General features: G+C 30.2%; 1 protein-coding gene across 1 annotated transcript in view; it reads right to left on the reverse strand.

Annotated features, from left to right (window-relative positions):
* Positions 1-339: 339 nt before the first annotated feature.
* LOC124359329 (transcription factor E2F3-like) overlaps positions 340-27,895 on the reverse strand; it is a 67,791-nt gene continuing 40,235 nt past the window's right edge. Inside the window, exon 10 of the mRNA XM_046811988.1 lies at positions 340-2,399. Coding sequence (XP_046667944.1) covers positions 2,254-2,399 — 146 coding nt within the window. The 3' untranslated portion in view covers positions 340-2,253. The remainder of the gene's footprint in view (positions 2,400-27,895) is intronic.

The following is a 27,895-nucleotide window of genomic DNA, read 5'->3' on the forward strand; positions in this document are numbered from 1 at the left end:
TTAAGTTGATTGGTTATTTATTTATTCAATCTTAAAATGTGTACAATAATTTATAACCACCCTGTATATTTATTTGATAACCAATATTTTATAAATATATTGGTTTTATTGTTGTTTGACTTTAAAAATTTGAACAAAAACAAATTCTATTTTATTACTATTAAAGCAAATCACACCATTATTTTTTTAGTGTTTTCTCTTATGTGTTAAATAAATAAATAAACAAATGTTACTAGCAATGTGAGAAGTTTGATAGCTTTAGCTTCACTAGTTCAAGAGATATTAATTTTTTTATACAAAATACAAAATGGTAGATGACATTTTTTGTTTGAAATTATGTGTACTATACTCACATCAAAGTGACACCATTTTGTGAACCCTCCATATATTGGGATTGTTCATTTATAAAGTTAATGAAAAAATTACAAATTTTGAGAGGACTACCTAGTCTTAAGAAATGTACTCACCCTAAAAAATAGCCATTAAATTTTAAAGATTGTTTAAAAACATAATATCTGTTGTATTAAGTAGAAACATACTATATTTACAAATAAAAATTCGATAATACGCGTACAAATTAAACAAATACAATAATGGACGTTAACTGTCAATTGACAAAAATATAAATGCAAAAATTCATACCATATTGTATTTACAAACATTTTAGCACAATGCATGACGTAATACCAAATAAAACAGCAATGATAATGGTACTCGTATACTTGCCGGCAACAAAACAAACTATGCCAAGATGGCATGACAAAACCACAGTTGAAATGCAATGGCCAATAAAATCACGGCATGAATGCCAACAAAGAAGGAAAATGTAGCTTACTATATTCTAATTTCCGATAATTCTTCAATAATGTTTAAAGATGAGCCATTACAATTAATAAAAAGAGTGAGCATGTATTCACTAGGCAGAAAACCGCTATTTACAAGAAAGAGAGTTACATACTTGGCATAAATGTACTGCACTGTCACCAATATAATATATCTCAGACTTGGTTAAACTAAGTTTGGGATAGTTTCCTTTCTCATACTTCTGCTCCCTACTTCACTTGTACTTGTAATAACTATAGAAACAAAAATCTTGTTGGTAACTGAAAATCCTTGTAAAATAATAAAATAAGCTTTTTAAAATGAACTTTAAAATTAGGATAAAAGCTAATTAGAGAATACAGATGTAATGTGTACTGCCTATTAACTTTTAGGGATTTATCCTTTTAATCTTGAACATTTATCAATCAAAATCTAAAATTGATTTACAGTATTTTAACCCTTTCAGGACGTTGTAGAAAATAATTATTCCTAATTTTTTGCACAATTAAATAAGTTACATGTTTCCCTCAAATGCTGCATAAAACAATGTCTCATGAAAGAATCAGAATTTAAAATACTACTAGAATAGACTTTTATGTAAATTTGAAAATAAGAAGTGTACTTCTTATAAAGATTATACAGATGAATGTTTTTTAAAGAAATGTATTAATTTATGTTTCAAAATATTATTTTACCAGTGAGATGTGGAACAAATCTGAAACAATTGTATTATTGCTGAGGGTTTGTAAGAAATATGACGGCATATGCTTCACCTTGAGCACATTGAAGTAGTATCTAGGACAACACATGGACACAGAGAACCAACATAAATAACATAATATTGCTAAACATGGGTGCTTATAAATTAAAGGAAGTCTCTATAAATCGTGTATTTTTGTTGAAAAAGTTTTATACGACGTACTAAAAAATCACAAAATGTCTATTTACAATATGTACACTTGTTATTTGACACTTAATTATTTTAAAACTCTGTTCACAAAGATCAGGTTTAAACATGATCTATTCTACTAGCACAGACGGTACTATTACAACACATATCTCAAAATAGAAATGTGTTTGAAAATTAACACAACAGCAATTAATTGTTTAATAATAAACTTGATATAATAGAAAGAAAATAATGAATATCAGCTGATCCAAAAAGTTTTTGAGACAATAATAAAAATATTCTAATGGATTTATAATAATTTAAAAGATAACACAGATTAGTTCTTTGAACCTCTGTTATATAAAAAAAGACAATGTCAAACAACGTAATATTGTGCATTTATAGACACAACTTAACGGCAGTTTAATAAAGTAGCGTTTGTTTCCATATATTTTAACAGACAAACCTCGTCCTCAAAGGGTTAACTTGTACAAAATTAGTGTGTTAAAGTAAGCGAATAAACAATGTTACTGTTGGTGAGCTTAAAATATTTGGTCGAGGAAGAGGTCATTGAAGCCTTCATCGTTGTCAAGACTGAAGGAGTAGTCGGTTTCTGACAATGGTGGTTCCAATTGCAGGAATGGTTCTGCAGTCAGTGAATTGACAGCAGCTTCCAGGTCATCCGGTTCTACAACACAACAACAGTGTCACCAAAAGGACATTGTCACTTACACAAATTTAGAAGCTACACAAATTTAGAAGCTACACATATTACAAAACCTATTCTTTAGTGGTATTCTCCCCCATAATCGTGGGATAAATATTGATTTTATCTTTATACAATAGTTACATAAATTGTAAATATTGTAAATAACACATATTAGTTTTACTGCTAAAAACTACAGAACCCCTTTGCTATAAATAAATCTGTTTGATGTCCTGATTTATTTTCCAGTTTTGGCCCCATTACGATCTTATTTAATATCCTCAAGCCTGATAAAGTGTACCCAGTTTATACTTTCAGAAATTGTACGTGAGAGATCAAGAGCCAAAATCTTTCTGTTTATAAAACATATATTATTAAAGGAACTGGATTTTATTTTAAGCAAAACCACTTTTTATATTCTCAGCAACAAAATTAAATCCATTTTAAAATAATATAAGGAAGAAAAGTCATTATAAGACATGCCATAATTTCAGACTCAGATATATATAAAAAACTTGGCTTTAAAATGTTTATGAAAATGATCCAGTGAGGGCTGTTACTGTCCCTGCGAACTTTGTTGTGGCTAGTATTGCCTAAACATGTGCTTGTCTGAAATGTGTAAATGGTGATAGATAATTTTGATAAACACTCCTGGTTTTAGGTGTTTTTAGCTCAGTGATAGGAAGCTACATATGTTGATCCAGAAGATAAGCCACGATGGTGTCTTGTAGACAATCTTTCAGAGAAGTACCCATACGTAATCTCTGCTAATTTCATCAAAATGCTATGTGCAAGGACAATTAATTGCTCTACTATTAGCTATAATGGCCAGTTCATGAGCTTTATCAGTTATCTAACACTGGAGTTCATGAATAGGAACTTAAAAGAGTGGTATCAAGAAAGATCCCAGAGTAAATTTCTTTAGGTTTGGAGTTAGTTGTACTATTAAAAATGTGGTGTTCTCTTGCTGACCCTCTCAAAGCAAAGGTAAAATGCAAAAGTAGTATAGCAAAGATGTTGGCAGAGCTGCGAAATAGGCACTTTATGATTTGACTAGATAGTACTGACAGTCAATGAAAAGAAAATATTGTTGCAATTCTAGAAAAATTAGTAAAAGTAGAAAGAACTTTTACTGAGAGAAATATTACCACAAGAGTTCTTACCCCTTTTGAATTTGTGTTTTACAAACCATCATAAAGATTGTTATGAACCCCACTAAGCATGTTAGTATTACATCGCAAATGTTTAATATTACCACAAGAGTTCTTACCCCTTTTGAATTTGTGTTTTACAAACCATCATAAAGATTGTTATGAACCCCACTAAGCATGTTAGTATTACATCGAAAATGTTTAATATTACCACAAGAGTTCTTACCCCTTTTGAATTTTTGTTTTACAAACCATCATAAAGATTGTTATGAACCCCACTAAGCATGTTAGTATTACATCGCAAATGTTTAATTTTTCCTTTACATCTGGTCTGCACAAGAGATTTATTAATATTAATCTCTATCATAACTTAGTTTTAATTTGAAGAAATACATACATTTTTATAATTCTTTCAGTTTTGGTTTTAGTTTTGTTGGTAATAAAGCCTTTATACTTATCTCTCCTAGATCAAGAATTTTGATATTCTAAACGCAACACCACAAAATAATTTTTCGAATTCTTGTGATGGACTAATATTGGTTTCTATTAAGATTTAGATGTTATTCTGTACACTGGATTTTGGCCAGTGTATTCCAACGTCTGTATGAAGTTTGTTTAAAAAAAATTAGGTATTTTAAATATGTTATGTATTTATTTCTTTAATCCTTACATAACTTTTATTAGTAGTTTTTTAGATACATGTACTTTTTAGTAGATATGACTGTACTAGTTATGGTACATAAAAAATTTCTAATAAAACAAATTTTTGTTTCTTAACACGGTTAAACTTAAAATTTTAGTTCAGTTAATAATGTTTTTTCATGATAAGACCACTATAATATTTTAAAAATTCAATTCTATACACGATTATTAAAGATGAACTCACTCTGAGAATACAGTAGAATATGCTTGACATAATGGATGCAAGTAGAGAAATTATAATCTGTAATAATTTTTTTAATATAGCTTATTTAACAGCAAAAATTGACTTTTCTGATGGCAGATACAGGTTTAAAGTGAACTTGGGCCACACTTTTCATGAAAATCCGATGTAAGAGGCAGAAAATTAACTCTAAATGCCATGTTACCTGACTTTCCATTCTTGTATATTTAAAGTTAGAAAAAGTAATTTATTCATCTAACTTTCATCCTAAAGTCCTTAATCATAATATCATAAATTGGAATATTACCAACAAAACTAAAACCACAACTGTGAAAGCAGAGAGTAAGCTTAATAGTAACAGCACTTCTTTTCAACTTTTTCTACAACCACTGTTGAGCACAGTGTAAAATAATATTAAGAGAAGAAAATAAAGTTTTAGTAATAATATACTTAAACTGTACATATTAACAAATATTGTATGTGTGCAGTAAAACAAGTATGCAGCATTTGGTCAGTACTGAAATGCAGATATTAAAGACAAAGTTACCGTTTAACTTTTACAATAAATTTAAAAACTGTTATAAGAAAACCCATTTTAAAGTCTTTTGACAGATGTAGGCTTTTCAGACCTGCTTTTGCATTTGTGTGTGTGTGTGTGCGCACGCGCGCGCGTGTATATATCTTCTTCATCAGGGCAACAAAACCAAACTCAATTGTGGCACCAGATATATCTTACACTGGAAATGAATTACAATGGCCAAAAGTATACGCTTTATAACTGAAGTAGGCTTTCCAGATCTGGGTATATATATATTTTTCTTGATCGTGGCAACATGGCAATCTCAAAATTGACATCAGAAATATAATTCACATGAAACAGGAGTGCTCATACACGTGCAAAGCCTATGAAATTGTGTGTAAATCCGAAGGTATTTGCTACTAATAAATGTTATTATTAAGTATTGGTCATATCTGTCTAGCACAACCTGATTTTGTAATTTTAATTGAAAACACATACTGCTAACAAAATCTGACTCACTTATTTACTTCCTGTCATGATTATTTGGCTTGTAGAAACTGGCATTAAAAGACACACTTTGTTTACTGTCTTTTTTGCTGTTTAGCCTGTGGTCTAATGAGAGTAGCATTAGACAACGCACTTTACTACCATCACAAGGTAAATTTTGGAATATATATATAAAGTGCATCAAAGTGAAAAGTAATTAAGAGTCATTCTTTATCACGGAATAACTAAAAGATAACTAGTATTTCATGAAATCTACTAAAGGTTACAACATATTTCAGCTGAAATAAACATGCTTTTTACAGTTGTCAATATATTGACAAAAGTTATGCTAAGGAAGTCTGAGTACCTAATATTTTTGTACCTAATATTTTTTAGAAGAATATTCAAAAATGTCATGTTCATATAACATGTTTGATATAGTTTAAGACGTTTTACAGAATGACTTGTGTGCGCAACTTTGTTATGTTCTTTGGATTAGTTCCAATGTGTTGGTGTTCGAGAGTATGATGGTGCTTGAATTACCACGTAATACATTGAAGCTTTGTACTGTGATGTAAACAGTGGGATTTTTCCCACTGATTTTCTTTTATAAAAAATATCAATGACAAAAACCACCGTAATAGTATACCATGCACTCTTCAACTCACATAAGATATGGGCTACTGTTAGGGATGGCAAATCTAATGAAAATTTAAAATAAATACTGGTTCTTCAGAAGAAGACAATAAACAAAAATATAAGAATATAAAGAACGTCTTTCAATAAGTGTTGGACTGAAACACTGTACAAATTGCAAGGAAGCTTTTAAATCACTGAAAACGATTGCCACAATTTGTATTCTGAAGACAATCATAAATGTTAAGGAGAAAATCTTGAGAGAAGCATTCATGTACACCAGTAAACACAATGAGTACTACTAGTTCTTTCATCCTCCACACTTATCATCTGACTGCATTTGAAAGAAAACCAACAAACATGGGCAGAACATTCTATCATAATCTGCCAGCAGAAACAAGAACAAGCAAGAAACTGGAGAAAATACCAAGAGAATAAATTTCCCAGTAGTACACTCTCATAGATAATAAATTTTTCCAAACAAGGACATCTATCTACTTATATCTTTCAACATTTTTGCAAATAATTTAGTTTACCGAATTGAGGTATTCAGGTAATTCTGGTTAGAGTGGTGTAGGCAACAACAACTCAGAGACTTGTCTTCTGTTTGCCTTTAAACTTAATAATTTTTCAATTAAATTTCTACTTCAAAAGTTGTCGATTACAATTATGTCCGGTGATTTAAAAAAGTTTATTGCGTTGTTTAACAGGTAATTAAAACAATGCATTGTGTTTTTTAATTCTAAAAAGAAACTTGAATATCATACATAACAGATTAAAAACCAAATCTAACAAAAATTTCCAAATTAATCCCCACAGGGAGGAGAGGGGTTAGATAAGTAAAGAAGATTAAGTTGAAGGTTTAAGAATATTTTTAACAAAGATGTACACCACCTAAAACGTTATAAATCATATATATTCAAATAAATCAGATGTACAGATAAGACAGTTGCGTTCTCCAGGTTTTAGATTTTTCCCAAGTAAAGTTAAATTCTGAAAGCTAAGATGGTTGTCTCTGATCAAAAATGTGTGTAAACTCTTTTTATCCAAAATTGTACGACAGTGGACTAAATCTGGTCTTATACTCTGCAGAATACTAAGATTGTACAAACAAACACTCATGGTTACAAACCGATTAGTTAGAAACATCACTTGGTTTCATAATGTTTTTAGTTGTGATGGTAGAGGACTATCATTTTTTTTTCCTGAGGGAAAAGGACAGTTTGTCCCTGTGCTTAGTCCTAAAAGGACCTTTGCGCCTCCCTTCCTTTAATCCAAAAACCGATCAGATTTGAGGGCTCCTGTTCTCTGATGTCCTTAGGGCTGAGGAGATATGCTCCAAGGAATCTTATCCGACTTTCTAAGATGGCAGGACAATCCTACCAAATATGCTCTGCTGATTCCTCATCTTCTCCACAGAGTCTACATTCGTCAGTCTGGCTAAAGCTCACCCTCAAACGATGTTTCCTTAGGGGGCCATGTCCTGTTAACATCCCTAATATCAGTCTTATATCCTCCTCATTGTGATCCAAGAGAGCTGTTCACCCTTTAACGTAAGGAGAGATAAACATTTTGGATAGTCTTAATCCTGAGGCTCTACTCCAATTATGTTTCTTATCCTACTATCATTTACTAATTTGTATCTGCAAATGAAGTGAAGAACCAGTGGTCAGTTCTGAACTCAGGAGATCCAATGATCACGATAACCTGAATAGACTCTGCCCCTCCCAGGTCGGTATCACTGTGTTTAGTGTATTTACCTTTACATCAACTACTTCCTGACAAGAATACACATCCCACGAGAAGATAGAATTTAAATATCCAGTGCTGAGACATTAACATGTATTGGACTACTATAAAGTTTATGAAATGTTACTACAAAACACAAGGGCTGCATCAGCATTATAATGTAGAACACATGATTGTGGCTTCATCCAAATCTGACTAGACTATCACACTAAAGTCATATGAAGTTCAATAGCAAGAAGAAAATAACTATGGGAAGAATTTATGGAAGCCCAAGTCCACTTTAGCCACATATAGAAGTCAAATACATTTTAAAAGAGAAGTATTGCCTTTCCTAGTGTTCCTCTCCCTGTTGTTGCTACTTATTTTGCTGACAGTATTATATTAAACTAATATATATTTTAACATTTTTATCTAACATACTTTGGAAGTATGGATACCTCCATACTTAAGTTATAGATTGTCAGCATGAAATAAAAACCTTATTCCTTTTTTGGAAGAAATCACTTTTTTTTGTTTTAAGGCCAAATATCAAATTGTTCAAATAAAATTAATAGAAGTCAATTATTGACTCTTTCATTTGATATGACATTATGACTGTTAACTTATTGCATTATTTGTAATATTAAAAAATTATAAATAGTATCATATTGTTCAATGCAATCAACATGAATTATATGGCTGCTTAAATCACATAAATAGCTAATCCATGAGTATTGTATTGCCCAAGTTTAGCCTTCCTTCTTTCAGTATCCTCTTGTTGGGAGACTGTATTTTTAAACCATTTACTGATTATACTCTACTTAATATCTAGTCCCATTACATATTCTGGTTTAGAAATATATTTTCATCTGTATACTTAAAAATGGCTATTGGAGTACCGGTAATTTAGAAGTGATAATAAAACAGACACAGTTTCAGAAAAGTGGGAGTGACGTTTGAGTCATATTACATGCAGCTCAGACAAAGATATAACAAAATGACATGCAGATGGTTTACCATAAAATGTGAAAATAGTTATTTTTTTCTATATAATAATAATATTTAATATTTTTCTATATAACTGAGGGAAATAATAAAATAGTAACGGTACAAACAGAGTATCAAATCTGCTGTGATACTGCTCTACATCGACATAAAACTGTGATCAATGAGATATTTATGAAAGCTTATTTATTAGAAAATTAAATAACAATTAATTAATAACAAATTAAATTTATTTATTGTTATTAAAAACACACCATTTAACTAATTAACATAATCATGCTATCAAGCAGATATGATTATAACTATTAGGATGTAAATTACAAAGCAGATCACTTTCGGAACTGAGCTCGTCACTTTGTCATTAGGCCCAACCACTGTGTGACGAGATAGCTTGTCAGCAACCAGAAATGGGTTAAACAGGTTTGCAGTTAGCTAAGTATCAAACCAGGGATTGTAAAAGTCAAAGGAGGAATGCCTTGGCCACTGTTATCCGAGACTACGGTGTAGGATATACGTACATACAATGTTTCTTTACCGAGCACAAAACCCGTGAGGCAAGACAGAAGAGAGGTGCAATATTTCCAAGTTTGCTATAATTCCAAATAAGCATTCATCATCTAATCAAGATGTTTCAATCAGTCCAAAGTAATTTTTTTCTAATGTTTACATTGCCATTATAAACATGAACTAAAACAGACTAGAAATCAGAGAGATAATGAATAATAGGCACGGTTTAAATGTTACTTCTTAATGTTAATTTTCAACTTTAAATTTAAAAAAGTGAACTACTACCAGTTACTAAGTAAAAAACAACACCAAAAAATATTTTGTGACGTGAGACATTAAACATATTATTCGTTAACAAACAACATACCATATCACTATTCACTTTCACTCACTCAACTCCCACGTACGAAATGAAGTGCCCATGTTATTTAACACCATGTATCTTTCACTACACTGATAGTCACATTCCTCCAGCTAGTGAGTTTGTATATCTACTTAAGAGAACACTAGTGATGATTTCCCTATACACTTGAGACGTGAGACCCAATTTATTAAGGAAATCATGAAGAACTCTGAACCACAAATGACGACATATTGGGGTAAAAGGGTAGATCAGTAAGTCTAGTTTACTGTGGAGGATGACTGTTGGTGTGGGTGAAACTCCCTTAGTGTTAGAGGCTGTTAGTATCCTGGACATAAGGGAGTGCTGTCTTCTACCCACTTGACTGGGGAGAGCTAGTCTTCCATTCTTCCAAGGTGACATAATTGAGATGTAGTGCCAGTCTCTACGCCCAACCTTACACGTCCTGAACATCCTGTCACTTCAGAAGTATAAACAGAGGTCCTTTCAGAACTAAGCTCAATGCGGGATATACTCAAGTTTCTTGTTCTAAGTGAAACCCCTATAACAATTTATCCATTCCGCTCATTTACTGGTGATTATTATGAAACTTTACACACTTTTTGGTTAGATTATCATGAAGTGTGTGTAAAATTCACAACCCTCTTATGTTATTAGAAGCAGAATGAATGGTGGTCAAAAGAAAAACATTTAAAATGAAATGCATAAATTGTTTTATTGGATCACACTCTTTTATTGCTAATTTTATGTGAAAATTTTTTTAACTAAAACCTGTGAAAAGTTGACTGTAAAGCCAAATTTTTCAAACTGAAATTCATCCACTATGACATTATTGTTAACAGTTTATTTTGTGAACCAAATAAAACAATGTATGCATTTGACTTTAAACATTTTTCTTTTCATCACCATTCCACTTCTATGAATTGCAAATTATACACACCATTATTTTTATATTCTAATTACAGTATGTAAAGTTTCAAAATGATCAGTCAGTAAATGAGCATTTCATGGAAGTTTACGCATGTAAACTTCTTCATGGGACACACTGTATAATTACCTTTCAGTCCTACTACGTTTAGTATTTAGTTGAATTACACCATTTGCTCACACTACATGTTATCTTACCATGTTACATTGGGCTAAGACACACATATCATTTGTTCACACAAATGAAAAAATAGCAAGTATACTTCTGCAAACCTGACTTTGATGGTTAATAAATCAGGACTCATCACATGTTTTAGTCAAATACATTATACATCATTAGAAAATAGCGCAGAAAGAAAAAAATAATAGCAACTGAAAATGTTTTCAGTTTTCTGTATACAATTACTTCTTGAATCATATACTACAAAATAGGATTAACATTATTAAAGTAATTATAAAGTAAAACAAACAAATTGCTTAATAACTTCTGCCTGAAAGATATTTCTATACATTAAATATATGACGAACAAACACCAAAACTTTACATGCAACAACACAACAAACATTTAACGTTTAAAGCACACGTAACTGGTGGACTGACTTACCGTCGAATGAATGCCATGCGTAGCACATGCGCGAAAGCGTTAGTGGACGCGCGCTAAGCTGAATGCAATGGTGCTACAGCATTATAAAGTCTGAGGCACTCACGCATTCAGCCCAGCGTACGCCGGCACACATTCGTTAACCTGCATGCTACATACGGTCCTTCACGTCACTCCCCGCTTTACTTAAGCTTTATACGAGGTAAACGCATAAACAATAAAAATTGTGTCTTAATATTAAATAGCCAAGTTAAGGATTAATAGCATTAAACAGAAACATAAATTACACCATGTAGACAAGTTATATGAACATCAAATGCTCAGAAAGAAAATGTCCAACAAAAACGGTTTAAATTGAAAGCACAACAAACATTTACATTCTGCATACAGCAACATACAAATTTGTTAAACCAATTTTTAATGTTATTAAAATTAAATTCAAACTTGTATACCTCTGATTTACAACAGCAGTCAACAAACCATTTTTTATCATTATAACATCAATAAGCAATAAACTTACACTTACCAAGTGGCTGTAACACCAATTTAGATGAATTCCAAAGGAAAACCTATAGCTTAGAATTTTTGTTACATAATGCCTAAATTATTAATACACAAATCAATTGTGATCATATTTTATAATAACAACATCAAATTACTGTAAGATCCCGACAAGAAGACAAATTGAGTAAAATCATGTTAGTATATAACGTATCTATCAGTTCTTATCATACAACAGATATCTCACAATAAAATATTGGATGGATGGAGTTTTAAATACAGAAACAAAGTGTCATGTAGTTTATTAACTAGTTCTGAATGTCCTGAATGCACAGCTTACAGTGTAATAGATAGGGGAATTTACAATGAAATTCTTAACTACTTATATTTATAAGATAACTTTAAGAAGTAACAACAATTTTGTTTTAGTATTTTAAAATTTCCAAAAAATTAACTAATTGAACATATCTATTTCAGGTTCTATACCAGAAAATTGTGAGGCTAGAGAGACAGTCAGTGGCATTTGATAAGACTCGAATTAATAAATGAATAAATAACCATGAGCTAAAAACCACACAGACGTACATCTTAACCACTACATCCCTCTCTCCCCCTCCCCATCACAATTCAATCACAGAAGACCAATTTATTTAAATATACATCATAGAGAATTCAAACATCGTCCTACATTTACCAAACAAATGATCATAGACCTAAACTATTAATTTGAAACAAACACTGTAGAATGAAACTGAGAGCAGCACTATATTGTTTAGTCTTACAAATAAAAATGAATTACAAAATGAGCTGCCAAGTACTAATGTAGAGAAAGGCTACATCAATTTGGCTAATCCCTTTGTGAAATAGTTGTTAAAATCCGAGTAAGGTTTATATGAAGACAAAGACTAGAAGAGTTACCTGGCATACAAGTATTTTGGAATTCTGAAAAATAGTATTTATGTTTCATAACCCATATTTAACTGACGCTTTCAGCTGAATTTCAAAACATTTGCCGAAACGTCTGTTAGCATTTATATTTGTTTAATATTAATTATACAGTCCTTCATCAATAGTACAATGCAGACAGTAAATACAAAGTTAATATCTAACTTTTACTCTAGATTATAATAGGGATGAATTTAAAACTTCTAATGCATTGTAAATATTATTTAAACACTGTTATAAAGCCAGCCTTAATGAATAACGTTGTGATTGTTTTCGCATGTAATACTGCAAATTGGTGGACTTCCTTGACATTGTCATACAGCATATCGATCTATTCTTTCCCAGACTACAGACCGAAAAATCCGAAAAAAACAACAAGAATTCACAATGCAAAACCTTATAAGTGATTACTTTGCAAAATTGCATAAACTTTATAAGGATTTCCTCTTATAAGTGAAGTTGATAGGAAATATTTAGGATTTCCCCTAGGCCCTAATAGGCTTCTCAGTCCTATTAGTGTGTATGCATATTTTCTTCATCAGGACAAGGTAAACTCAACTATGGCACTGGAAATACCTTAGACCGAAAATAGTAAAAGAGTCAGAAATATTTGATTTTTGACCGAAGTAAATTAGTAAGAGCTACATACATACATAGCTTTTATCGGGACAATAAGGCAAACTCAACTGTAGCACTGTGATTTGACAGTTGTAAGTATTTACATATTTTTTCTGCATCAGGACGACAAAGAAAACTTTACTATGGCACTCTATATCTTAGACTGGAAATACTCGTATATGACAACGGCTAGAAGTAAACTGTTTTTGACCAAAGTAGGTTTCCGAGATCTATGTTTTTGTATTTTTGATCAGAACTATAAGGCAGACTCAGCTGTGACGTTAGAAATATAATTAATTCGAATCAGTAATGCTCCTACACATGCAAAACATGATCAGGTTAAACTGATACTCTTAACCATGAACACTGAAATAATGTGTACCTGATGTATGCCTATGTACGTTTAAAAAATGTCAGGACTCCCATCACATTACATTATAAGTGCTTCTAATAAGTAGTATAGATTTAGAAAAATGCATGAGAAGCCATGAGTAACAAACAGCTGGTACATAAATAAACTAAGTGATCAGTCTTCTGTTTGGTGACTAGAATGAAGAATAGAATACTCAATAGAATATAACAGCAAACTCAACGGAAACAAACAGCTGGTACATAAATAAACTAAGTGATCAGTCTTCCGTTTGGTGACTAGAATGAAGAATAGAATACTCAATAGAATATAACAGCAAACTCAACGGAAACAAAACAGATAGAAAGAATTTTCTTTGAATAACATTAGCAATGCTTGGTAAAATTAGCCACATCATAGATATACAAAACTAGCTAGTATACTAACTAGTTAAGAAGGTAGTGTTGTTGATCAGATAAATGAAGTGAATTTGAATATTTTTACAAATGCTGTGAAAAACTGCTTTGCAATACAGGTTCTAATAATCAAACCATCGTGTGTCATTGTAAAGTAGCTTTTTTAGAAACAAAATATTGAGAAGAGGTGTACAATTTTTAGCACTGTCCCCAAAAAAGAGATAACTGTTAAGCCTAGGACAAAATGTTATTAAATACTAAAATTGTATTTTACAACAAATATTTTTGTACATAATAATTTCAAAAATCCATTGCACATCTATCAAACTAAAGAAGTACATTTGGTAAAAAAATTCACTCAAAAAAAGAAATCATATTACTTTTTTTCTTTTTTTTTTAATTTGACATATACCAATTACGTTATAAAATAAATACTCAATTTTCCAATAACAATGGGAAAACAATGTAGAGGCTGAAAACAACATTCATGAATTCATTGTGAATTGAGTTAAAAATACAAAATATATTTCTAAAATGTAAGTTTCATAAATGTAAACGTTTATGAAACTTTTTTGATACAACAAAATACTAAATTGAACATAGTAAAAAATTAATTTCCAGTATTGCATCAAATAAATTTGTAAGTTGATATTATTGACTCGCTACAAATTAAATTATAAAAAATAATAAAACATACAAAACCCTGTAAATATTTATTAGAAGCAATTTATTCACATGGAACAGATTCCATAATGACAACAAACATGCTCAAATAAACCACAAGGCTGAAAGCTGAAGATCGTAAAATGGCCAATACCAAAAATAAACGTCTTTCACAAGGAGCAAGTTCAAAGATAGTGTTGTAATTAGTGCTATAGTAGCTGTGAACAAAGTTTGCTAAAAGGAAAAATCACTTTTTACTGAAATTTTAGTTATGTTTCTTTTCACTCTATGGTTAAACTGTACTTTTCATTTATACTACCCTATTGACTTAAGATTATTAGGATATAAAATTGGCAACATCTAGTGATATTAAAGAGTTAATACACGGATCTATGTGATGTTAGTAGGAGTCAGATATTGATGACATATTGTGTTATAGGGTTTGGGTTATAAATTGAATTCTGTTCTATTGGCTTTGAATACATTAATACATTTCTAGAAACTACATGAAGTGTTGTGTCTAATGATTTTCCGAGATACTTATATTTACTCACATATAACTATTTTCCATCTTTTGAAAGATTTATAAATAAATTAAATATGCACCTTTTACAGAATAGACCTATATTTTGTCACAGTAATATTTAATTAGGCAATTAACTTAGAAAAACATTTTATATACACTCATTTTTATAATAAAAATTATTTTAAACTAAAATAATACTAAAATTCTGTTTTTTTTTATGCACCTTATTAAATTTCTATTAATAATGTTCCTATTATTCTACGTAATGCAACAAATTTTACATTTTTTTACAAACTACTTCAAATTAGCAAGATAACAGCTATCTTAGATTTGTAATTTCTCAAAATTAGTATAATTATAAAGAATAGTACCCTTCCTATTAGTATTTTTCTGCAATTTATAATAAACAAACAATACAAATTTACCATATTTATTGTATTGCAAATAATTTATTTCAACAAACTAAAGTTCTCGATTTTTTCATAAAACTATAATATTTATATATTTTGTTGAACATACTCTTAAAATAAATCAAGATTTGGCCTATCAATACAGGAGTTAAATGACCACCAGAAAGAGGGTTAAACGAAATTCAAATATTGGATGCTAAACTACAAAGTCACACTTTTTTTATAATTTTCTACATAATTTCCATTGATTTGTTTGTAATTTAACACACTGAAGTCTATGCTCAAGTCCCAGGTGTGTTTAATTCCACAGCCGGCACTCAAGCATAGGTTTCCCATCTATTTATCAATTTCCATGGGTGAGAACTGAGTGCCAAGTATGGCTAATAATATAAAATGGTTAATTAAAAAAATTCTAGAGCCACAACACAACATTAGATGTTTTGGGGTCATTCTTTCTCGACTGTTATTGGTTGCACATAACAAAAAAGATGGAGTGTTACTGATGGCATTGAAAGTATATAATTATTTGCCATGCTTTTCATTCAAGATATTGAACAAAACTTTGTATTGAAATGTTTTATTTCCTATGAAACTGAGGTGATATTAGTATTAGCTGATATATTTATCATTGAGTCAATAAAATATTTTAAGATTTATAGTAAATGTTTTACCTAAAAACTGGTTATGGTATATAGAATTATATTACATTTGAAAAATACAGAAACAGTTAAAAAATACTTTGAAGAGCTTGGAATTCTGACAGTTTATAGCTTATATATTTTCCAAACCGTTCTTTATGTTAGACAATACGACAAATCAACAGACAATAACAATGAACATAAATATAACACAAGATTAAACAGAAGAGTAGAAAAACATACATTAAACTTTTTTGAAAAGAAAACTACATTCATGGGAACAAAATTTTTATTTAATTTGCCAAGGGATCTGAGATTAGAACCAGATCTTGGCAAATTCAAAAGGAAATTAAAAGAACATCTGTTAAAACTTCCTTTATATTCACTTGATGAGTTCTTTTCAGGATAATTGATTTATATTTTAATAATGGTTTTTTTTGTGTGTGTATACATGTATGTGTGTGTGTGTGTGTGTGTGTGTGTGTGTGTGTGTGTGTGTGTGTGTGTGTGTGTGTGTGCGTGTGTGTGTGTGTGTGTGTGTGTGTGTGTGTGTGTGTGTGTGTGTGTGTATGTATATGTATGTATATGTATGTATATGCATATGTATGTATGTTTATATGTATATGTTTGGATAAATAAACTTTATTGGTAAAATAGTAGTAGTCTATAATACTTTGAACAATTAATTGTAAACTGTTAATTACTAAGCTTAAATTATGTTAAACTAATTAATGTTATTTTGACCCTATTCAATGTACAGTGTGCATTTTTACTTGAATAAAGTATTTATTGATTGATTGATTGATTAGTTTGTTTTAAGGAAAAGGTTAAGATACTATTATTATTAGGTCACGAATTAGCTACTAGGATTCAATTTTATTTATTTGTAAAATTAAATGTTTGACTTGTCTTGTAAGTTTTGTGTAAAAGTTGCAAACCATGTTATCAATTTATATTTATATTTCAATAGTTAAAATAATATTGTAAAAAATATATAAAAATCACATTTCATTGGTTATAAACTTAGTTTCATAAGGATACCAAAAACATCAAATTTATACATGTAGAACATTTTTTTCTTTGAAAAGTAAGTTTAAAAACAATTTGAGAAGTAGCAACATTACTACTAAATTAAGTGTTCTACACATAATGTTTAAGAGAAAAGAGAGAGGTTTCAAATAAATATAACATTTTGAAGACATTATTTAAGAGTATATAAGAAAAAACTAAAAATTGATAAAAATGCCCACACCAGAATATTATTTCTGTCAATACAAGCTCACACTTTCTGAATTTCTACAATCCCACAGCTTTTCCTAAGTAATATCCAAGAAACGTCACTACAAATTTCATAATAAAATGATTGCCATCAATAATTGAACAAGGTTATTTCACTAAATTTTGAATGGAATAAATAACTAAGAAAAAAGTCTAAAGCAGATTTGGATTATTCAATGTCAACTCTTGAAGGTTAACATTTAGATATTGTTTTTAGCACAGTACATCCTAAACTCATAGTTACGCTACATCACAAAGGCCAACTAAATAACTATACATAAATGTACTACACCAAATATCCTCCCCCACCAGCAACAGTATGTGAGTATATGAAAATCATAAAAAAATAACTACTGCGTATTTTGTCAAAAGAATGGTCAAATTCAAAACTTCGTAACAAAATTTGTTTCTATGAAATAGTACTATGTAAAACTTTTAAAACAAAAAGTTTTGTTTGGCCTCATAAAACTAAGTAAGAACATTTGTATGATAAAACCAATTCAAAACAAAACAAAAATCATATAATGAACAAAGTATTTGATAACAATTTCCTATATTCAAAGTTATACAATTTTTGTTACTGTTACTTTAAATTAATAATTGTTTATTTAACAGAGGCTAACTGCAACTTTGAATTTTGCATATTTATTGTTATCTAAATCCAACAGCTATGTCAACATAAATGATGTACAAAATTCTACATTTACAAGACAAAACCCACGGACATTGTTCTCGCTTACCGATTCAAATTTGTGAAAAAGTAATTAATGTTACAATATCATCTTATTAAAGTTTTATATTTATTTATTTCAACGGTTTCCCATTACACAGACTAGATACAATATTGTGAAGTAAGTAAAAGTAATAGAGTAGTTAAAAACAATAAAAGTTTAACATAACAAACATGTAGGGTTAATTTAATTAAAAATACTTTATGAAAAAAGGTTAATATGAGTGTAATAAATTAATAAAAGTATAACAAAAGTATTATAAGAACAAAAAATAATAACAAAGCATTATTTTTGACACAAATTAAACTTTGATGAAACAGCTTAAAATGATGGAAAATCCTTAACATGCTAGTAATCAAAGAAGACTGTAACTATGAAATTGTAACTTGGTTGATTGCAACTTTTTATTGGGCAGTTTGTATTTGTGTTCAGTTTTGTTTTCAACAAAAACATCAAAGTAATGTTGTACTGTTATAGAATAATAATTAAAAGCCATAGTGGGCTTCTGTTATTTCCTGCCCATTTATTTATATTAAGCCCAGTGGGCACTACAGTACTAGAAAGGCCCATTAATATTTTTAAGGTTTAGGAGTGCAATTAAATAAATGTATATCACAATATAAAAGTTCATAAAATAATACACTTCTGATTGAGATATATCTCTGTTTAAGGAGGTTTTATCACTGTATTGGATTTTCTGTTAAAATATGTTTATTTTGTCCACATAATAACCAACAATTATTTTTAGACAAGCTGAAAAGAACTGACATGGGTTCCATATTTATCTATATGTACACGTAGTACTTATAGAAAATCTACACACACACGCGCACGCGCACGCGCACGCACACGCACACGCGCACGCAAAAGGCACACGCACACGCAAAAGGCACACGCACACGCACACGCACACGCACACACACACACACACACACACACACACACACACACACACACACACACAGATACACAGATACACACAAACGGCTTGTGTTAAGATCTGTAATGGCTCAAGATATAGAACTCACGAATTTCCAACATATCAAAGTTTTCAACTTTACTCTTTCATCTAATGGTACTCCAAACTAAATGACACATTTGATTTAAAAATGATATTATTTTTTATTGTGACATTTTTTATTTTATTGATTGTCATCTAATTAAGTAATCAGCTGTTTTGATTAGTTGACTCGAATCCTGCCAATCTCTTAGATGTTTCTATTCCTATGAACTGACTCAGATTCCCGCTATTTTCTTGCATGTTTCACTATTATTATTTGGGAGATGAGTGAGTGTGAGGTAAAAGAATACCAGTAGAACCAATGGTGGTGGCACAATGACATCGTACTACTTTTTATGTATAAGGTAACATTTCATCTCAAACATAAACAATAATGTTATTTAACAATGAGTTATTACTATATAAATTTGTATGCATTATATAAAGAATTTCAATGCAAATATTTCGTTAGTATGACATGTATCCACATCGTTACCAATGGCACAGTGTAGTGGGTAAGGGGGTTGTCGCGAAATAACCAAATCAAGCAACATCGAGCGTTGCTGATGGTTGACTACTGAGGCTGAGCGATCATGTCCTCACGAGCATCCCGCCTACCTGGCCATTGGTGGTGGTTCAGAAATCCCCTTTAAGCCATTGATCCCCCAGGTTAATATTGTCAGAGAGGGCTTCTAAGCCATAACTTCACCTTGTAAAATAAGACATTGTATACTTTACTTTTTAGTAACGATGGTGACAAGGTAGCGTCAATAAACTTTTTATATTTCAAAAAAATTGTCATAAAAGTAATTATATTCTGTAATTATAATGCTAAATGAATACAATAGGCTAAAAACTAAACTTGGAATTTCGGGTACTATACCCTGATATAAGAGTTTGAACGTGTTAATTTTAAAAATTTTTGTTATATCAATAGCAGTTGTTTATAACTATTGATATTAATTAGTAGTAGTAATTGCATTGATAAGTAATTATTTGGATACACAATAGTACAATTTGTTATCAAATCAAATAGTATGTCTTATAATGAATATTTTTTAATTACGAAAAAACAATTACTCAAATAAGTAACAAATAATCAAATACTTTTAGATGAAGAAATAACTGTCAATATTTATTATCATTGTAAGTTTTAAAATGTATTTGAATTTTACCATATGTAAAAGTCTTAAAATTGTAATAATTAAAAGATATTGGATTGATTTGAACAACAAATGAATTTCATACTTATGGATCATTAATAAATGCATTATATTTTTCTTTCTAACTTTTAAAATGGACAAACCATGATGAGTTTATTTTGTACCAGATTTTAGAATGTTAAGCAAAAACAATAAATTAATAAACAAACAATTTTATACAATAAAATAAATCTTTATAAATAAATTACTTTAATTTATCCCTTCATGGTTTTGGTAATACTACATTCATAGCCATTGCGTATAAGTGTGCTACTGACGTAATATTCCGCAGCGTTATAATGATTATGTTTTATTCTGCAGTAATATTGCACAAGAAGCATTTCTATGATAACCACACTTGCGCAAGTAGTTGTGCCATTCGCATTCTGCTAGTCGCACAGTGCAGACAGCTATCACGTGTTGTTGCATTTCACCTGTCCTGAAGTATTTCTAGTGTTTTTTGTACCAAGGAAAATATCTGATGCACAAATTGATGATAGGCTTTGTTTACGTGATGATAGTGAAATCACTCAGCGAATAATGTGAAACAACAACAATTTAGAAATGGCTAAAAATAACTTTTTCCCATAAAAGTATACAGATCTAAAATCTAAAAACCAATCTGTATTTAAAAAAGGAAAGAAAATCAGCAAAACAACATAGTTAACTTAACAACAAGAAAACTATCGAGGGGTTAATTGATACTCAAGGGTATAAACAGTAATACTTTTTTCATTTAATTATTGTGAAATAATATTTGCAAGAAATATTAATTACTGATTTTAAATACTGGACTGCTGTTATAAACACACCAATATAATCAACAAGATTGTCACTAAACTACTTGGCTGTGTTTACCAAAATGAGTTGAATCAATAAAACTAAACATCCTATGACTTTTGGATAAGAAGAAGACCTAAACATTAAACTATAGCATATTCATAATCTCCCTCATCAGTGATGAAACCAATCTGGTTGAAGTAGTTTTCTTTGTTTGATTTTGCATTTAATATTAATTTTTTAATATTTACATTAAATTTCAGATATTTCCACATGCATCCCTTATAATTAATGTGTATTAGTAAATTGGTGTGATTTTTAAATTAACAAATAAAAAAAGTTTGTGTTGAATGTTATTTACTGATTTATTTTAGATTTGTGGTAATTTAAAACAATAATTCATTAGACTAATAATCAAGTAACATGTTTATACTCCTAATTAATTACAAGTATGTTATTTTCTTAGTAATTATTTTAATTAATATTTGAATGTGATGGTATTTTATCTCTTATCTATTATATTTCAATTTTAGAAATTAAACTGCATCAATTTTTAGGTAATAGTGTTCAATTTGTATAAATTGTATTTTGTACAGGTCTAACTTTAAAGGCTTTTATTGACATAGCCTTTTATTCAGTACAATATATTAGTAACAGTACACATATTTCTATTATATATATATATATTATAAATTATATATAAATTATATATATATTATATATAATATATATAAATTAAAAATAATTTAATCGGAAAAAGTAAGCGCTCTGTGGTGTAATGGTAACACATTCACCCGGCAAGTGAGAGATCCGGGTTCGACTCCCGGCGGAGCAAGTACTTTTTGCGATTCAATGTTTATTGAAATTAAATAAGGCTATTGCCATTTATACAATTTAATGTAAATAAAAGTCGTTTGACAGGTATTTGGTCTTCCGATCATATGTTAGTTTGCTTATTTAAACGCATATGTGACAGATACGGCCAAATACAAAATAATTTAATCGGAAAAAGTAAGCGCTCTGTGGTGTAATGGTAACACATTCACCCGGCAAGTGAGAGATCCGGGTTCGACTCCCGGCGGAGCAAGTACTTTTTGCGATTCAATGTTTATTGAAATTAAATAAGGCTATTGCCATTTATACAATTTAATGTATATATATATATATATATATATATATATATATATATATATATATAATGTATGTATATCTTAAATACAAACATTCATAATTTAATTATTTTATGGATAAGTACTTATTAGTTATTATTGTAAACCACACCAAAATTGAAGCCTTTGTGTTGTAGGCATAATTATCTTATTTTTTAATACAAGCAAATTGGAAAAAACGGCCACTACTTTTCTGGGGGACTGATGAATGATAACTAAATAAAGTGGTGGGAATGCAGTAATGCATAGATAGTGCAAGCCATCTGAGCTCTTATAATTAAATTAGATGACATTCCTAGATTTTTGTGAGTTTTGTTTCAAAAGAAATTAATCATCAAGACTTAATTTGAATACTTAAGATTATTATCCAATACTTAAGATCCATTAATTAGCACCACAAATTACTAATGTATTTTCCTTTTTCACAATCCCCACTTATATGACAGTAAACAAATTCATTTTAAAATTTAATACAGCTGAAAACCAAATTGTAGAATTTAACCATATAACAGAAGTCAGTAAACCTTTATACATTAATTTCATGCCATCAAAAGAATTGTCAACATCATTAAATTTAAATGCAAAAAAAGTTGCTAGTATTGGGTCGAAACCAAAATCCCGGATCTCGAATCCATCGAATCTACAACAAAGATTCAGATCCAAAAATCAATTGTCAGGGTTCAACTTTCGATTATGTGGACATCCAACATCAATTATCGACTGACCGACAGTACACAAATTACCGATCACTAGAACGTGTTTTGCCCATACTCTTTTATCACAACTTAAATACATAGCCTTTTATAAAACCTTTCTAGTACTTTTATAAACAATAGTTTGCTTGCAGTTATTATTTTCAATATTTATGTTCATATAGAACCATGATTATGCTGTGCTTATGCTGTGATTATTAGCTGATTGACATTGCGCAAATTACTGTGTTTTTATTACACTTCGTGTTTGAAAACCCATAAATAGATAGCCTAACTAACTAACAAATTATCGTTTTGCAAATGATATTTTGCATACAGTTAGTATTTTTTTATATTTATTTTTGCACAATGGCATTGCTGCTAGTTTGCTGCAACATTTTCAGACGAACACTTATATCGGGGATCAATTTTTCAAGATTTAGAATTGGATTCAAGATTCATAAATTCTGGATTCCCCCATCACTAAACTAAGCTTTTCACTACTTATTTATTTATTATTGCTTATAAGACTTCAATATTTTGTACTGCATGTTTACTTGAGTACATGCTCTACTGAATTAATTACTTCATTCATAAAACATCTGGACCACATATTAAGTACAACTTTATTTATCCACATCACTTTTCGTCTCAATTTAACCTGATAAACAAAGTTGTACCATATTTAGAATATTTTTAAAATTTTACCTCCTTAGTAACTTAAAATACCATATATTAACTGCTATTCAATGAACAAAATGAAATCATAAATTAATTGAAATCAATAATAAATTTATACAATACTACAGATTAAATATAGACAATAATGAAATAACAGTGACAATATAGTAGTGCATAACATTATGTGTAATGTTTTTATACATTATGACTTGTTTACTTAACAGAGTAAAAGTTAATTTTATCACCACAACAAAATAGTCCTCCATAAGAAAGTATATTATATTTGTGAATGGAACAGTTACCCATGTATATTTTGGAAACAACTTCTTCCTTTGGAAACAATCATCAACACAATTGTATTGTGTAAGTAGTATTATCATATTGATAAATAATTTTCAGAATTTATATAATGCTCCATTTTAACCCTTTCAGTGCCAATGTTAAGGAAACTGGATGGTTTTAAGAAAATATATTAAAAATATAATACATTATATTTTTATGCACAGTTTATATCAATTCATATAAAGAATAAATGTACTTTCTGTTAAGCATGATATACAGGGTGTCAATTAAGTCTGGAACCTCTTTTTTAATTCTTGAACCATAATAGAAAGAAATACCAAAGTTCACACGTGCTTACTGGTGATAGTAACGCACACATCTGCCCAATTACCGACCGGATAATCCCTTTAGGGGACGGTCCACAAGGAGTCAGACAAAATTCTTAAATAGCAGCATAGGTCAAGTTTGGTATCAAATTAAAGATCTTACGTAGCAGAGTACAATGCCGCAAACCGGACTTAAAAAGGTGGATTCATTCAGTATTTATAGCTATTTGAATATAAAAACAATTGAACAATGTAAATTTTTAAGTATTACAAGTAAACACCAATTTTTAAGTACCTGTGATCAAAGTAAGTGTTCAAAATGTTCCCCTCCCATCATCTGACAATGTAGTAATCGAAGCCATGAATCAATAATTATTACCAATAACACAACTACTGTTAGAATGTGAAAGTGGCAGATTGAGTCATATACAGCATCCACAGAAACTTAACGTTTGGGCAGGTATTATAGGAAATCTAATTATGGGCCCATTATTTATCAATGGTAATTTAAATGGTGACTCGTATCTAGCAATGCTCCAAAATGAGATAATTCCTGCACTACATTCCTGCTGCTCTTGGTCAACAATTTCAAATAATTTATTTCCAACAAGATGGTGCGCCACCACACTTTGCTCTCCTTGTTAGAGAATACTTGGATACAATATTCCTTCAGATGGATTGGAAGACGTGGTGCAGTAGAGTGGCCTGCTTGTTCCCCTGATTTTTTTTCTCCGCTGGATTTTTTTCTTTGGGGATACCTTTAAAGATAAAGTTTATCGTACTAAGCCTCGAGATTTGGCGCACCTAAGAAATCTCATAGTTCAAGAAGCTCAAGATATTCCTCGTGACTACCTTCAAAATGCAGTGGATGGCTTTTACAACCGCCTAGGACATTGCCAGACGATGGTAGGGGAACATTTTGAACACTTACTTTGATCACAGGTACTTAAAAATTGGTGTTTACTTGTAATACTTAATAATTTACATTGTTCAATCGTTTTAAAATTCAAATAGCTATAACTACTGAATGAATCCACCTTTTTAAGTCCGGTTTGCGGCATTGTACTCTGCTAAGTAAGACCTTTAATTTGATACCAAACCTGACCTATGCTGCTATTTAAGAATTTTGTCTGACTCCTTGTGGACCGTCCCCCAAAGGGATTATCTGGTCGGTAATTGGGCAGATATGTGCGTTACTATCACCAGTAAGCACGTGTGAACTTTAGTATTTTTTTATATTGTGGTTTAAAAATTAAAAAAGAGGTTCCAGACTTAATTGACACCCTGTATAGTACACAATACAGCTGATCAGTCAGTAACAATGACAAAAATCTATTATCAAGTTGGTCTGTCATCAATGCCGTCATAGCCAAGATGTTTTGTTTTCATAGTTGTCAGTCTGCTGTTTTGGCGAGTGCTCTGTTAGACTGTTGTGGTTATGTTTACGCTTATTATTATAATATAACCAAATCATGTGTGTAATATTTACGTGTAGTTAAGTGTTATGAAACGTTCAAGATCCCCACTGAGTGAAAATACTCTTAAAAGAGTAGTGGAGAGAAGAGCACCTAAATGACAACTTAGTAACTTATGTAAATATTTGTAAATAGCCAATGTCATGTTAAGTCTATTCCTTTTGTTATATCTACAGTGTTGTATGGTTGTTATTATTATGGTTATCACTCAAGAAAAGTAGTAAAATCAGTAAAAATGAGATGGTTATTTGCTAATTAAGATATGCATTTTTGTTCCTCATAAAAAAGTGAGCGGCATTAAAAGAACGTTATTTTTATTTTGGGTGATACTTTGGTTAAAAAATAGTGTATTTGTTTAAAATAAATGATTTTTTTAGTATGCATGACTTTATTGAATGTTGAACCTGAAAATTCAAAAGAAAAAAGATAAGATTTTGTTGTTTTTTTTATTTTTCTTATAGTATAAGAAGTACACATTTTTGTACAAAACAAAAAATTACCCAATAAAAACAAAGTTATTACATTCTATAATAACCGTAAGCAAATTGCTAAAAATGCCACAGCATTTTTTAATAACACCTGTAAAATACCCTTGGCATTAATGACTAATATTCCAAAAAAAGTTTGTCACTGGAAGGGTTAATTCAGGAAAAGGTTTGTTTGCTAAATACCAAAAATGTTTGAGAGTTAGTTTTAAGTGTATATGTACACAAAATAGTGTAACATTGAAAATACATTAACAAACTAACACTGCTTACCTTTATTTTATCTACTTTAAAATGCATTACAGAATAAAGAGACTTTAATGATTGGTGTAATGTTATATAAAATATGATAACTTCAATATAAATATATAGTTGAATTTCTTAATTTATAAAAACTAACCAATTGTTATTAACAACTACACTATATATGTTAACAATTCAAATTCTTAAATTTTAAAATCTATGTTATACCTCATCTGAAGGCAAAAAATGCAACTTATTTTTCAAGTGTTACAAAACACTCTTTTACCAAAAATAGATTAATTGATAAACAGTCAGTTAATTTTTGTTACAAATTAATAATTCATAGTATGCTATAGGTCAACCGCTATTTAAGAAACCTGCGCAGAAGCAAACTTCTGAGCAGTACCGCGCAGGAGGGGCCCCCTTCCGCCGGGGAGTTGGGGTGGGGAGTGGGACCAGCACCTTCTTGTATCTGTTTATCAGCTGTGTGGATCGTATCTCGTTTTCACAGTTTTGTTTACACTTCAGCTACTTTACCTGTTCTATAACTATATATTTTTTTGTGTAGGCATATACAAGTGTCGAAGTCTAAGCGTAAAATATTAATTAAACAGATTAATGTAGCCATAGATGTATACAGGAAACATTGTTATTTTGAGGTTAGCCTTGCAGTGGCAGTGGCCATTAGAGATGTGTCGTTCAATTCGAACGGGTCAGTCAGGTGAACGAGTGATCCGGATCAGAGTGTTTCAAAAGACCCGTTCACTTTGAAAGTTTTGTTCAATTTTGCCTGACAACTGAATAAATTTGATATTTTTTTCCAAATCAAGTATATGAAATGAAATAAAAATGGTTTATTTTCCCAAAAATAGTACAATAAAACACATATACGAGTACATATACACGTAGTGCAACAAACATATGCACATACATACAATGTCTGAAACAATTTATCAGAGTGTAACAATACGGTACTTATACGTTGTTTGTTATTTCTTATTATATAAACCATAAAGTAATTCTATTTAATTCAATTAAAATTTGAAAAAAGAAGAGCAGTGTAACTGGGAAGAGCCTACATGGGCCTAGGGCCTGTGCTAGGCTCTGGTCGTGAATATTGGAACTCAAAACTAATAATAGAACAAATGATATTATAAGTAAAAAAAATAGTAGTTTTGTAATTTTTGAGATTATTAATTAATGGTTATAGAATGTATTTTTACTCCGGCTGGATGGCAATGACAACAGTGACCACGCAGGCA

The sequence above is a fragment of the Homalodisca vitripennis genome, chromosome 4, assembly GCF_021130785.1.
Source record: "Homalodisca vitripennis isolate AUS2020 chromosome 4, UT_GWSS_2.1, whole genome shotgun sequence".
Classification (NCBI taxonomy): Eukaryota; Metazoa; Arthropoda; class Insecta; order Hemiptera; family Cicadellidae; genus Homalodisca; species Homalodisca vitripennis.